Genomic DNA, 16,511 nt, shown 5'->3' with positions numbered 1-16,511 from the left:
TTAATGTAAACATAACAGCAAAATTGCAGAGACACGTCTTACAAGGAAAAAAACAAACTGTCCAGACATACAGAGGATTATAATGTTGGATGAGAAACGGATGACAATATCTGTTATATCACTCGCATCACTGACAGGACAGTTTTGAGCTCCTCTGCTTTTTGGAACAATAACAACACTTATTCTCGAAGATGACTTCTATGCTTCATGTGAAGTCTGATATATATATGTGTTATGTACCAAAGTTCTAACAGTCCGCAGTTCAGCCTAACATTATTTCTTTGTCCAAAATCTGTCTTCATTTCTTCCTTTTCTTTGCAATCTGCCTGTGCTGTTTCTTTTCTAGTCTGCGAAACACACAATGTTCTTTCTATTCTTTCAGCTTGGAGGGGTACGAGACGGTTCTAAGGAGATCAATACAAGAACAAAGATGGCCGGAGGGACCCTGTTGTGCTCCGTGATGGTTTAGTCACGAAGAAATCGATGCCGATGACTTTATTGACTGGCAGAGTGCTGGGAGTCACAGATATTTCTGACAGAGGTGTCAATGATGTAACGGCCCACAATTTGGTGGGATAGTCTCACAAGGCGAAAGGTGCGCTATTCATTTGTCAAAGTCATGATGGTGGGAAAGAGCCAACTTCCATCTCTACACACTACCTTTCCGTATCCTCCTTCTCTCTCTTAATTCACTGAATTGGCTCTGAGCCACAATGACTGCTGACTAGTCACATTGACTACAATAAAATCACCTAGGGTGCACAGACTGGTGTTCCAATATTATATTTTCCCATCAGAAATACTGTCCTATGTTTCATCATGGCTTTTGATGTTGCAATATTGTTATTCAGAAGACGTTCATAATGCTCTTACCTGCTGAACAGAATAATGGTATTGCTTTATTTGAGATGCGATGCTAGTAGGGTTGTAACTGTGTCATGGATTCAAGACCTTACGTTAACAAGATACTGATTAAAATACATGATAAATACTTAGAACAATTTTATAGAAATTCTTTCATATCCTGTGGAAAATGTGTTTTTGCACTTATCATCATAAAGACACTCCAAGAAGCTCTCTCTTTTCTATCATCTCCTACTAAAACCAAACTGAAACCAAGTCTGAGTTTAAAACACAAATTTGAAAAGGCTTCTAATGGGGCTTTAGGTTGGTTATCAATTTCCCAGAAAGGGTATAGCATACATACGTGTTATAGTCATGTGACCTATTGTTGATCATGCACACTACAACAAGTGTTTATAATAGACGCCAAATTGTGGATTTAATGAGGTGTATGCATTACTCTCAGAATTGCGAAGACACTCCTACCTACAGCATATGATTTATACAAAGATCATACAAAGATCACTTTTCCCATTCTAATTAATCATAATTACCGCAGACTTCCTCTGACAACATTACTTAAAAAACATACACTACATGGACAAAAGTATGTGGACACCTATCCAACACAGCCATATGTGGGCCTTCCCTAAACTGTTGCCACAAATTTTGAAGCACGCTAGAATGTTGCAGCATTAAAAAGCCCCCTTTAATTGACTTTACTGACCTCACTAATGCTCTTGTGGCTGAATGGGCGCAAAACCTCCACGTCTATGTTCCAAAATCTAGTGGAAAGCCTTCCCAGAAGAATGGCGGATATTATAACAAAGGTTATTATAGCAGGTAGGAGGTTATTATAGCAAACAAGGGACTAAATCTGGAATGGGATGCTCAGCAAGCACGTATGAGTGTAATGGTCTGGTATCTACTAACATTTACCCGTATAACGTATTGTCTCCTGCTTTAGTAAATACAGTGTTTTTTGTTTTTTTTCTTCATATTTCTGCATAAATATGACCTAAAATATCATCAGATTTTCACAAACAAGTCTTAAAAGTAGACAAAGAGAACCCAATTAAAGAAATGAGACAAAAATATTATACTTGGTCATTTATTTATTGAGGAAAATGATCCAATATTACATATCTGTGAGTGGCAAAAGTATGTGAACCTCTAGGATTAGCAGTTCATTTGAAGGTGAAATTAGAGTCTGGTGTTTTCAATCAATGACATGACAATCAGGTGGGAGTGAGCGCCCTGTTTTATTTAAAGAACAGGGATCTGTCAGAGTCTGATAGATCTGTCTGAGTCCCTCAGAAAGAGAGTTGTTGATGCTCATCAGGCTGGAAAACATTACAAAAACATTTCTAAAAGGTTTGGACTCCACCAATCCAGTCAGACAGATTGTGTACAAATGGAGGAAATTCAAGACCATTGTTACCCTCTACAGGAGTGCTCAACCAACAAAAATCACTCCAAGAGCAAGACGTGCAATAGTCCGTGAGGACACAAAGGAAGCCAGGGTAACTTCTAAGCAACTAAAGGCCTCTCACATTGGTTAATAACGTTTCTGAGTCCAGCATCAGCAGAACACTAAACAACAAATGGTATACATGGCAGGGCTGCAAGGAGCAAAGCACTGCTCTCCAAAAAGAACACTGCTGTCCATCTGCAGTTCAGAAGTCAGAAGGCTAATGGAAAAATGTTTAGTGGATGGATGAGAGCAAAATAGAACTTTTTGGTTTAAATGAGAAGCGTTATGTTTGGAGAAAGGAAAATTGTGGATTCCAGCATAATAACCTTCGTATCCCATCTGTGAAACATGGTGGTGTCATGGTATCATGGTTTGGGCCAGGACGGCTTGCCATCATTGATGGAGCAATGAATTCTGAAGTATACCAGCGAATTCTAAAGGAAAATGTCAGGACATCTGTCCGTGATCTGAATCTCAAGAATAAGTGGGTCATGCAGCAAGACAACGACCCTAAGGACACAAATCATTCTACCAAAGAATGGGAAAAGAAAAATAAAGTTCTTCAATAGAAATGTTGTGGAAGGACCTGAAGCAAGCAGTTCATGTGAGGAAACCCACCAACATCTCAGAGTTGAAGCTGTTCTGTACCGAGGAACGGGCTAAAATTCCTCCAAGCCGACGTGCAGGACTGATCAACAGTTACCGGAAATGCTTAGTTGCACTTATTGCTGCACAAGGGGGTCACACCAGATACTGAAAGCAAAGGTTCACGTACTTTTCCCACCCACAGATATGTAATATAGGATTATTTTCCTCAATAAATACATGACTGAGTATAATATTTTTGTTTAATTGGGTTCTCTTTATCTACTTTTAGAAAAACAGAAAAAAGTGTTTGAGGTCATATTTATGCTGAAATACACAATTCCACAAACTGTCAAGCACCAGTGTAGATATGATGTACTTTTCTGTCCTCCTTTAACCTGTTTACCCCTCTACATACCCACGTTGGTCTCAAGGGTGGTATATGATAGTAATGAATGAACAGTAATGGCACTAAACAGCAAGATGGGCATTAAACTCTTAGACAGTGCGACAGAAAAAGAGATACAGCTTGCATACATATGGCTAGGGACCATGCCTTAAGCCATAAAATAAAACAGACTGTGATAAATACAGTTTTATGAATAATAATAAGTTTATGTCCCCTTCCGACCAGGGGTAATGATGCCAGTCAGTGCGCACCTTCACGACGGCAGAAAAGCTTAGGGATGCACTTTTAATAATTTAAAATCAATACAGTGCCAATTATTCTGCTACTTTAGATATCAGCTCCTAGTAATAGCCATCTGCAGGACTCTAGTGTCTTCAGAAATAAGGAATTAGAGACGTATCAGTGGATAAATTGGTCCCTGTGGACTCCATGTCTCAGTTCTTTTTAAGAGGGAACTTTCACATACAGCTCTATTACTTAATTCTTAGTCTTTGTGCTAACTGCATTCATCTGCAGGCGGTGAATCACAGCTCAGTGACCGCAAAGAAGCTTTGTGTTGTGCCATGAGACGTCCACATGAAATGATTAAGACACTATTCTTTCCATCTAATGCTCTAAATCTTACGTACATGTGACCAGAATTATCAATGATGTAATTATCCAGAAATGCGCAACTGCTTTACAGCTCTCCTTTCTGTATAATGGGTATTTATTTTATTATTATAGAAGCTGTATAATCCACATTTAAATGTACTCTATGTAAGGAATAAAACATGGGGACATGCTGTTTTAGATATAGGAAACTAATCAATGGCAGGGTGGGGTGATCTGGCCTGATGCAAAGTTGAGTTGATTATTTTACCATAACAGTACGTTCCAAAGTATTGTATTCCTGTTATACCACAGCGATTTTCCAATGATTCAATTTTTATTTATTTATTAATGAATGACTTTTTTTAAAATCTATATATAGTTTGCATTTACAGCATTTGGCAGATGTCCTTATCCAGAGTGATGTACATTTATCTAATTTATACATCTGAGCAGTTGAGGGTTAACAGCCTTGCTCAAGGGCCCAAAAGTGACAGCTTGGTGGTGGTGGTGATGGGGTTTGAACTCATGACCTTCCGATCAGTAGCCCACCGTAAGAAAACTTACTAACGGTTACAAATTGTTGACATTGGAGACTTACAAAATCTTCACCTGGAACTGGCTTTGCAGCAAAACAAAAAAAAAATAAGGATATATGTCCACCCATCCATCCATTTTGTGTACAGTTTATCCTATACAGGGTCGAAGGGAGTCTGGAGTCTATCCCAGGAGACGGGGGACACCCTGGACTGGGTGGCAGGGTGTACGTACTAAATCTAATGAAGAAGCAACACAGAATAGGTGAACACAGTCAGGTAACAAACCAATGATAGGACAGGGGTGTTATGGAGAAATGGGGAAACCATGACAGAGGAACAATTCCCGGTGAGGTTTGTGCTGTATATTATGTCCCACAAAAAGACCATCATCCTGATTATAAAACAATCACATATTTAGGTTTAATATTCTGTGACCAGAAACCTGACCACAAGTAAGTTGTAAGTTATTTTGTATTAAAGCTTTTCCCAAATCAATACATGTAATTGAATATAGTTTGGACCAAAAAAAAAATCTTCAAACAAGCTAAAATTGTTACAATAGCGGCTTATAACTTTGCGTAGAGTGGTGCTCTAATTTGTGCAGACCTTTTTTTTCTGATAGCATCAAGGGAAATGCTGCAAAAGTTAGTAGGGAACATGATGAAAATTGAAATGAATCAAACATGGGGCATGTGCTCCAGCGCAGTAATTATGATGTTTCCTTCAAGCTCAACTGAGCCACAATCCCAGCACTGATAGTGCGAGGTGGAGGCAATTTAAATGAGACAATCTACGCAAAGGCCCCACAGAGACTCCAGCAATCCACAAGGCAGTTGATCTCGTTTCAACTATGCAAAAGCTTCGCACTTTCGAATTATCTCATAATTGAATTATGTAGTATGAAAAATGAGTATTGGGATGCATGTGCATGCGTGTGGGTGCGAGCGGGAGAGAGGTCTGAGGTGGGAAAAACTTTAAAACTATGATTCATACTGATTGCCAGAATATTTCCTTTAATGGAAATGTAATGAAAATGGCACTGAAGCATTAAAAACCCCAACCAGGGAAGGTAAAAAGTTACAATCTGCAAAGAATTTGTTTTGTATTTTCACTGTTTTTAGTCTGACAAACAAACTTTTTATATCAGCATATTACTGGTAGCCAATATTTAGTGACATACTTAAGAATATTATTTTTGCTTAAGCATTAACTGTTGACTAAAGTACACAGTGCGAGGTTTCGATGTCTAATGACCATCTGTTGATTATTTACAACACTACTAAATAATAATAATAATCAAGGTTCTACGGTAGGCTTTACTTTCAAGAAGTTAAATTAAAAAAAAAACTTTCATTTGGGCAGGTGTCAAACATTAGAATGAATCAAGCTTTATCGATCACATATACATTACAGCACAGTGAAATTATTTTCTTCGCATACCCCAGCATGTCAGGATGCTGGGGTCAGAGTGCAGGGTCAGCCATGATACAGAACCCCTGGGGCAAAGAGGGTTAAGGGCCTTGCTCAAGGGCCCAATAATGGCAACACTGAGGCTTGAACCCCCGACCTTCCGATCAGTAACCCAGAGCCTTAACCACCAAGCCACCACTGCCCTCCCCTGGAAATTGTTTCATTTCTTTATTATCAGAAATAATACTATTAGAAACCAGTGGGTGGTGGCAACATGCGATGGACGCAACATCAGGACCAATAACGTGGGCCGTGACATTCTAAAATGTTTCAGCCAGAGACGTGCTGTCTCTCCACCACAACTTTCTAGAACGCCCTACTGCGTGGTCTCTCCCAGACCCATGAGCTCTGTCGCATAAAGGCAGTTACTTGAAGCACTATCAGATGAGCAACTGCTCCATTCTGATGTCGTCTTCTGATATTACATACAACTGCAATTATCTGTGAAATTAAAACGACCGTAAGCTGGCCAATTCCAATGAATTGTCTCAATACTCTCTCCGTTTGACAGAGATTTGAGGACACGATTTGGGGCGGTTTCAAGGCCATATCTCTTTTGCGATGCACCAAAACGTATGCGACAATTTGTTTTTTCAAGGAATACATTATCACTCGCACCATTTTATCAGGAAAACGCAAATCGGATGTAAACAGGCGGTAGACAGCATACTTTCTACTTTGTCGATAACAGAAAAACACAAAAAGTGGATGGGAACTTGGCTTGTGTTAACTTCGCTGTCTTCCACTCAACACAGTCACTCATTCATCTTCAGATCCGGAGCCAATCCCGTGAAACCTGGGCACGTGCAGACTGCAAGTGAGAATGCATCTGTGTATGACCAAGATGAGCACTTTTGCAGTTATGATATTATAATAAATATTGATTCTGCTTCGGCCAACAATTCTAACATTCGTTAACGTAGTTAAACAAGCCTGGATGTTACATTAACAAAATTCCTGTCATGGCATACGCAAAAGGTTTTTTCATTAGCTGTATGAAAAGCTTCCGAGTGGGAATTCTGATCTGTGAAATGGAGAGAGAGGCACAGCAAACAGTGCAGTATGGGGGAGGGGGGGGACGAACATTTTAACCAAGATATACTTTTGTTTATCAAAGAAATAATAATACCTCAGTGCACGCTGCACAGGTCAAAGTCTGCCCTTGCATGTGTGCTCCCAAGACCAAATTCGGAAAAAGCACTCATACTGTAGAGCCTTGCTATAATGATCTGAAAAGTGTTTCTGTATTTGTTCCTATAACCATTTAATTTGTACTGTGGCCATCTATATAACACAGATTGATGAACTTGAAAATCATCCAACCTTGTTGGCCAATCTAACAAAGAAAGTGCTGAATAAACTCCTCCAGTGCTGAAAGGACACTTCACTGTTGAATTATAGGAACAGTTCATCCAAAAATTCTTCAGTGGTGTTACACGTTCTTGCTGATGTGGTTTAGGAAACAGTGCGACTTACTGTAATCTTTAAAATGATATGTTAAATATGTTAATGTTCTGGGGGGGGCATGGTGGCTTAGTAGTTCTCATGATTGCCTCGCACCTCCAGGGTTGGGAGCTCGATTCACGCCTCCGGCCTGTGTGCACAGAGCTTGACTGATTTGCATCTCTAAACTGTCTGTAGTGTGTGACCGTGTGTGTGCCATGGTGCCCTGTGATGGCTTGGCACCTCGTCCAGGGTGTCCCCAGCCTTGTGCCACGAGTCCCCTGGGACAGACTCCAGGCTCCCTTTGACCCTGTGTAGGATAAGCGGAACAGAAAATGGATGCATGGATGGATGTTAATGTTTCCAGAGTAATGACTCATTCACAATGAATTGATGCTCTAAGTAATCTAAAGGCTAAAATAAACTGAATAAAGTATTGTCATTTAACACACAGCTATAATATTATTTATAATTAGAGTGCTTAGAGACGCTCGTCATGAGGCCTGCTGCCCCCATCACTGGATGACAACGGATGATGCCATCACCACCACCCTACATCTGGCCCTCACTCACCTGGACAAAAAGGACACCTACATTCGAATGCTCGGATAGACTTCAGTTCAGCATTCAACACAATCATTCCTCAGCAACTGATTGGAAAGCTGAACCTACTGGGCCTGAACACCTCTACCTGCAACTGGATCCTGGACTTCCTGACTGGGAGACCTCAGCCAGTCCGGATCGGGAACAGCATCTCCAGCACCACCACACTGAACACGGGGGCCCCTCAGGGCTGTGTGCTCAGTCCACTGCTGTTCACTCATGACTGCTGACTCACGACTGTGCAGCAACTCACAGCTCAAATCGCATCGTCACATTTGCCGATGACACGACTGTGGTGAGTCTCATCAGCAAGAATGACGAGTCAGCATACAGAGGCGGTGCAGCGGCTAACAGACTGGTGCAGAGCCAACAACCTGTCTCGGAATGTGGACAAAACGTTGTTGACTTCAGGAGAGCACGGAGCGACCGCTCTCCGTTGCCAGCTCCTCCGTAGAGATCATCAAAAGCACCAAATTCGTTGGTGTTCACCTGACGGAGAACCTCACCTGGTCCCTCAACACCAGCTCCATAGCCAAGAAAGCCCAGCAGCATCTCGGATTTCTGCGAAGGCTGACAAAAGCCCATCTCCCACCCCTCATCCTCACCACATTCTACAGAGGAACTATTCAGAGCATCTTGAGCAGCTGCATCACTGTCTGGTTCGAAAATTGCACCTTATCAGATCGCAAGACCTTGCAGCGGATAGTGAGGACAGCTGAGAAGATCACTGGGGTCTAGACATTTACACCGCATACTGCCTCCACAAAGTCACCAGCATTATGGACGACCCCACACACCCCTCACACACACGCTTCACCCTTCTTCCGTCTGGACAAAGTCACCAAAGCATTCGGGTCCTCACGGCCAGACTGTGTAACAGCTTCTTCGCCCAAGCCATCAGACTCCTCAATACTCAGAGACTGGACTAATACACACACACACGCACACTCTGAATTGAACTCCATCCCACTCCCATTGCAATATTTCCACATCTCTGCATTGACTCTATTGCATTTTTGCTGCGACTGCACTATCGTATTTAATTTCTTGTCACCATTATACACTTTACCTGGCTGCTACTGCAATAACTGCTATGTCCATATTTGGTATAAGCTAATCCGTTGAACATTAAGTCATAGCATGCTATGTTGATATTTATACCATTTTTAAATTACATTGTTACTCTTTGGCACCTATCTTTTACACTGCCTTTATATCAGACACTTCCACACTAGATCTGTGTACTGTTCGGTGCTACACCGTCACTGTGCCTATTGTCCTGTTTTAGTAGTATTGCACTGTCCTGTGTTGTTCGCACACGTTTGCACGTGCACTTTAAGTAAAAACGTGTAGATCTTATTTAGTTCTGTGTCGTCTCATGTGGTTAGTGTGTTGTGTTGTTTTATGCACCACCGTGGTCCTGGAGGAACGTTGTTTTGTCTCACCGTGTACTGTACCAGCTGTACATAGCTGAAATGATAATAAAGCCACTTGAACTATTTAAGAAAAAGAAAAAAATGCCAAGATGTGTCGTGTGACGTCATCACAATGCCAACGCCCTCTGAGTCACGTGCGGCCGTGCAAACCAATTTCATGCAATTTTGCCAATTTATGTAGTTTTCCTCAAAAAAAAAAAGGCAGAAAAAAAAAAAATACTGCAAGTTGCATCGCAAATTTTGAAAAAAGACGCCGCGAAATCAAGCATTCTGGCCTCAACAATCACAAACTCACTCTGCAAAATCCTGTACGGTTTTAGTAGCAAATCGCTGTGGTATAAGAGGATAAAACACTTCAGTATGTGCTGTTGTGTTTCATTCCTTACATGAACAATGTTCAGTGAATAGCTGAACAACGTAATGTTATGAAAGCAAACATCTTGGACATCCGGAATCCCTTTTTTCCTTTGTGTGAGTATAATTCCACCCTCTGGTTCAAGCATCCAAAATTTGAAGGATGTAATTGTATGGGGAAATTTACTTATGTGAATAATAATAGTAATAATAATAATAACACTTTGAATTCAAATTTCGAAATATAGTCTGTCCCTGCTATTGCACAAAATCCATGTTAACATTTTGATTTTGTAACTAGCAAGTGTTTGAATTTATGTATTTTTATGAAAAAGATTCTAGGTCAGAACTTCCATTACTACTTGGATAGAATACAAAACTAAAGAGGAAGAGGCGTGTCCATTTGGGGTATGGAGGAAATTTGGAGGCATTAATTGTCACACCATTTATTTCATTGTATACTGCTGAACTAATCCTTATGCTCTCTTACCTTTTCTTGCTACTGGGGTATTACCCTCAAGCATACACCTTTCGCACCTGTAGTGTGTATCTTTTCCCTAGAAGTGTGCATATAATCTACCTTTAAAGCTTTACTCTAAAGGGTAACTACAGCCCAATTATCTACCTTAAATCTTTTTTTGTTTTTTTTAATCGAACACTACATCCACATTTCCATGAGGAAGATACGAGGTACAGAACATAAGGGTACTACACCCCAGGAACAAGGAACAAGGGTGTATAATTCCACCCTCTGTTTAAAGCACCCAAAAGTTCAAAAGCTGAATTCTAAGTATGAGGTGAATCAGGAGGATGACAATAAAAGTCCATGTTGAATGTAAACGTGTAAATATGGCCTGTCCCTGCTGTTTTAGAAAATCATGTTAAAAAAAAAAAACAACAACAAAAAAACATTCTCTAAACATTCATGAAAGATCGAACAAGTATTTATGGAAAATATTTTAAGCGAAATAGAGTTTCAATACTACTTGAATACAGTGCGATATATATATAGGCTGGGGGATTGGCAAGGTGGCTTAGTGGTTAGCACATCTGCCACCCGCCTCTGCCCTGCATGTTCTCCCCGTGCTTCCGGGGTTTCCCCTGGGTACTCCGGTTTCCTCACCCATTCTAAAAACAGGCACTGTAGGCTGACTGGCATTTCCAGATTGTCCGTAGTGTGTGAATGGTGCATGTGTGTGTGATTGTACCCCACGATGGGTTGACACCCTGTCCAGGGTGTCACCCGCCTTGTGCCCAGAGTCCCCTGGGAAAGGCTCCAGGCTCCCCTGTAACCCTGTGTAGGATCAGTGGGACGGAAAGTGGATGGATGGACAATTTCTTTAACCTTTCTGTTGATTATACTGAAAGAACACATGTGCTACAGTCTTGAATTAAACCCTGAGGGATTTTGTTGTTGTATATCTGGCAAAAAAAACACTGTTGAAGATAATGCGCACGGCTCGAGTAAAGGCGCAAACAACAGAACAGACTCGTGAAGCTGCGTGCGCGCGCGCACACACACACACTTACGGTGCTGAAGTTACGCGGGCCGCATCTCTCGCCCTGAAAGCGGCAGTACAGCAGCATTTCCTCGAGCTGATGCCCGAGTCGGTCCAGCAGTTGCCTCATGGAGGGCTGCGCCTCACGCGGCGGAGGGAGAAAGCGACTGAAATCCAGCGCCCAGAACGGAGTAGACGAATCCCCTCGCGCGCCCAGCGCCTCGGCTGCGCTCGCGGACACTTGCCGGTTTTTCCCCAGTAACCCGAGCCAGCGTCCCGCGCTAAAGATATCCGGTTTGCTCATGCGCCGCGGCAGCAGCAGGTTCCGGTTGCAGATGGTCACCGCGGGAAAGACCAGGCGCGTGGCGTACACCACGTGCGCCTTCGTGTGCACGGGCGACGACAGCAAGTAGCGCACCCGGTTAGAGGACCACGCGACCAAGAGCGCGAGCGAGGCGATGAACGCGATGAGCCAAGCCGCGCGGCGCGGATACGAGCCTCCGAGGAAGACGTGCCTGAGCCCGTGAAAGGTCGTGTGCTTCAGGAAGAGCTCGCTGGCCTCGCGCACGGAGCTGCGCTCGCGCTTTTCCCTCGGCGCCGATTCACTCAGGCACATTTTGAAGGGAAAAATATCAGCGACGCGGAGTGAGCGCGCAGCTCAGGTACCCGGAAAAACAAACAAACAAACAAAATAGTCTGAGTCACTTATCCGGAGCGCGGCGAAGGCGCATGGCCGCGCGGTGCCCGTTAAAGCGCGCGCGCCCTGTTACTCCGTCTCTTGCCGTTACGTTTCCGCTCTGCGCGGGGCATGAAGAACCTCCTGCGCTCCACCGCACCGTCAGCGCTCTACTGACTGAGAGGAGTGTCCGACTGCGTTAAACCGTCAATCATCAAAGACTCTCTCTACACTAAGATCACCATTCTTTTAGGTGAATTTCAGTTTGGCATCAGAAATGCTTCGGTCCTGCTCGAGGCGCTGAAAGTGGAATATGAGCAGACAGAAGATATGATGAAGGACAAAACAGTGTTTCCGACTCTTTTCAAGGAAAAGTAGCCAGTGCATGCTCAAAAAGTCGGTACAAGTCACTAGATGACGCCACAGACTAATTAGCATATTTATAAAAACTTATGTGAAGAAGGGCGATTTCCTGTCCTGCTGGGGGGGGGGGGAAACCAGAATTTCTAATGGTTTCCACTACAAATACCATTACAAACCATTAGCGAACCATTAAAACCAGTCCTTAATGGTATCCACTAGACATAACATGCCACCAACAGAAGGTAATAAATTACCAGTAGAGACCTACAGGGACCATTACAGGTTCCATTCAAACCAATACACTTCCCATTATAACCATTAAAATCATTACAGGGTGAAGACACATACAATAGAATAGAATAGAAATAGACATGATAGAATAGAAATAACATTATTACGTAAGGAATAAAACACGACCGGCCATGTGGTTATATGAAAATAATCCACTTTGGTGTGCATTATTTTCGTATAACAGCGCATACTGGAGTGTGTTATTCTGCCTATATCACAGCAAATTTGCCAAAAATGTTTTATTTATGAATGAATGAATGACACGTAGCACATTTTAACGGGTTGTAGTTAGATATAATGTTGGGGAAAGTCCGAGATTCTAGTTAATTCCTGTTATCACTTATGTTATAAACAGTCATTCCCTCATCCGCATATTTCTCTCTCTCTCTCTCTCCCCTTAACAACGTAGCTTGTCATTTTACCGAGAAACTGGAAAGTACAAACTTCTCTGTCCTGAAGACTTTTCCATGCTAGGGAAACTTTACAAAGTAGCGTGACTGTTGTAAAAATGCTTACAGCTTAGACTCCTTCCATAAATGTAACATAAATCTCTCCTAACAAAAACATCACTACATCAGTGATTATTAAACATGTTTCTGTACCGTAGTAGAATGAGCACACTGATATAAACCTGTCATTCACGTTACAGCTCACTGTCCAAGCCAAGTGCCGTTATGCAAAAGTAATGCACTCCTTCTGACCAGTCAAATTCAATAATTCAACCATGCTGTGGTATAAATACAAATAGAACTTATTTCTTATAGAAGCAGTAGTAATAATTAGTTGAGAAATAGGCATGAAGGAATTGTGAATAATGGTGATCACTGATTGGTCATTGGGAACAATGGTGATCACTGATTGGTCATTGGGAACAATGGTGATGAGTGATTGGTCATTGGGAACAATGGTGATGAGTGATAGGTCATTGGGAACAATGGTGATGAGTGATAGGTCATTGGGAACGATGGTGATTAATGATTGGTTATTTGGTACAATGGTGATCAATGATTTGTTGCAGGGAAACAATGGTTGGTCACTGAGAATAATGGTAATCGGTAATTGGGAACAATGGTGATCAGTGATAGGTCATTAGGAACAATGGTGATCAGTGATCGGTCATTAGGAACAATGGTGATCAGTGATAGGTCATTAGGAACAATGGTGATCAGTGATTGGTTGTAAGGACACAAGTTGCAATCAGTGGTTGGTCTTTGAGAATAATAGTCATCACTGATTGGTCAAAGGGAAACACTGGTTTGCACAAGTGAAATTTGGGCTTTACACACTGGGGATGAGTGGACTGAACCTGCTCTCTCAACTCTTATAACCAGCAGTTGTGATGTGACCTGGACAGCTGTATCAAGTGCAGGATAGTTTCTAACATCTGCTGAAAAAGCCGCTAGGTTTGTCCATCGGCTCTTTTTAAAAATAAAGTCATTAATGGGGTCTAAAAAGTTGCCATAAATATAGTGAGAAGCAGTACTCAGACGAAAACATTCAAAGAGGAAACATGTAGCATATTACGTGCTGTAGTCTTGTGTCTCCCTCTGTGTTAAACTAGCTAAGCACCACTGTTTACATTCTCATACAGTATGTTAACAGAGCCACTGAACAGTAACAGCTTTAATACACAAGCATTTACACAGACTGATGTTTCACAGTCTTATTTAACCCAAACTCAAACCTGTCACCACACCATTACTCATACTGTGCTTCTCTTCATACAGCATTTCACTGAGTTGGATATAATGTGATATAAGATATGGTGTAAAAGTAAAGTTAGATGTTACCTGTTATTGCTCATGTACCCTTCTCAACTTATGTACTTAATGGCAGAATATACGAAATGTTTAAGAACCCATGTCACACCCCACTTCATCTCCCTCCACTGGCTTCCTGTAGCCACCCGGATCAAATTCAAGGCCTTGATGCTCACGTACAAGACCTTGTCTGGAACAGCACCCCCTTACCTCAACTCTCTCCTGAAGGCCTACATTCCCTCACGCAATCTGCGATCCATCAACGACCGACGCTTTAGTAATTCCTACTCAGCGTGGCTCAAGACCCCTTTCCAGAACCTTCACACTAATGGAATGAACTTCCAACCTCAGTCCGGACCGCAGAATCCCTCACCATCTTCACAAAACAGCTACAGACCCACCTCTTCCGTGAACACCTAACCAACCCCTAAAATGCCAACCCCCACATTATTAAAAACAACCTTACTCTGGCACTTTGCTTATCTAGAACTAAATTAAAAGATCTCGTATGGTAGCACTACTCCTATTGTTCTCCGCTTAGATATATCGCTTCGCTCGTATTTTCTTTGGATAAAAAGCGTCTGCTAAATGAATAAATGTGAATATTTAAAACTGGATATCAAATATTCACACTGTTCATCAGTTCTACCCAATACTAACTTACTCTCTGTTCCTGTAGGCATAACTTTGTTTTCAAAAGGTCTGACTTGCTTATATGTGTGACTAACCTATTTTTTTTAAACTTAAAACTGTTTCTTGCTGCAGTCTGCACTTCTCTGATGTAGATGTTCCCTAAAGAATAGATACATAGAGATATATAGAGATGTAGATGTGAATAGAGACGTAGTGTACTATTATACACAGTTACAGCCTAGGCCTCTGTTTTATCAACAACAACAATAATAATAACAACAACATTATAATTATGAAATAATATATATCACCAAAATAATATACATCACCCTGAGACTATGTTTAACTTTGTTTTTTTTTTTTTTTTGGTAGCTATTTTCGTCTTCCTACCGGAAGTTTCTGAAAATAAACATATGTGCTGCCTCACCAGATGAAAATCTGCTGTCTAGAAATCGGTGTCAGTTTATTTCACAGTGGAGTTTTTCAGTTTCAGAATCTGGAATAAACCATACATTTTCTGATTGTTATATTGAAATGAATTTTTTTGTTGTTGCAATAAACCTTCCCTCATTATATCAACCTGCTCAGTAACAATCCATCAAAAGCACTGCAAGTGGGTTGAAGAGTCCCCAATCTGGCATCTTTTAAGTGCTTAATTATGACATGACAACAAGTCTTGCTTATGACCTGCTCTGTCAATTAATTAGAAAGAAGTACATGTTTTTGGAGTCAGGTTTCTGGCTATCAATCCGTTCTTACGCAGCTGTGATTCATCTGACTTGAATCCCCTGTTCACCGTGCTTATATTTCATGTTTTGTGAAGACAATAAGAATCTGTGTATGCTGAATCAAATTTCAGGAACTCAATGTGTTCAGTGGAGCGATGATAAGTGAGTACGAGGTCCAGCGCGAGGCTCCAAGTGATCATCCATTAAATATCACAAAACACCCACATGCACACCCTCAGCTCTATATCAAACACCGTAATGTCACAGACCTACATTTCCCCCTGTCCCATTTCATCAAACTTGGTGACTATGCAAATTAGCAACAACCTCCACACCTAACTCTTTCCTCTGATAAACCAGTGTTGCCTAGTCTGGATTTGCATGCTAGAACATGACTGGGTTTTGTATTTTATGATGCAGTAACACTTGCATGTCACATTTTCAATACTAACTGTGTACTAATCTGTAGATTTCAGGTAGCGATGCCGCCTTACAGCTCCCGGGTTCAATCCTCTGCGTGGTTTTTGCATGTTCTCCCGCACGTTTATTGTGGGTCTCCTGTGGGTTCTTGGTTTTCCTCCCACCTCCCAAAAACATGCTAATTGGTGCAATGACTCCCAAGTGTGAATGAGCAATGGACTAATATCAGATCTAGGGTATATTTCTGCCTTGTGCCCTGGGATAGCATCTGGATCCATCACAACCTTGATCAAGGATCATGACCAGGATCAAGCACTTATTGGAGAAGAATGCATGAATAAATGTTATTTCTCACTGTTCTGGATATTCCACCCAAACTGTTTAACTGTGCATT

At 41.6% G+C, this 16,511-nt stretch overlaps 1 protein-coding gene across 2 annotated transcripts in view; it reads right to left on the bottom strand.

The window, feature by feature from the left end:
• Nucleotides 1-16,511, bottom strand: part of asic1b (acid-sensing (proton-gated) ion channel 1b) — a 349,583-nt gene that overhangs the window by 66,892 nt on the left and 266,180 nt on the right. The window contains exon 1 of one of the 2 annotated variants that reach the window (XM_053652840.1): nucleotides 11,278-11,897. The exons of the other annotated variant lie outside the window; for it this stretch is intronic. Coding sequence (XP_053508815.1) covers nucleotides 11,278-11,862 — 585 coding nt within the window. The 5' untranslated portion in view covers nucleotides 11,863-11,897. Of the gene's footprint in view, nucleotides 1-11,277; nucleotides 11,898-16,511 lie in introns of those variants that run through there. 2 annotated transcript variants of the gene reach the window in all.

The sequence above is a fragment of the Ictalurus furcatus genome, chromosome 21 (genome assembly GCF_023375685.1).
Source record: "Ictalurus furcatus strain D&B chromosome 21, Billie_1.0, whole genome shotgun sequence".
Taxonomy (NCBI): Eukaryota; Metazoa; Chordata; class Actinopteri; order Siluriformes; family Ictaluridae; genus Ictalurus; species Ictalurus furcatus.
Note: the sequence above shows the minus strand (reverse complement) of the source record. Positions and strands in the feature narration are given on the sequence as shown.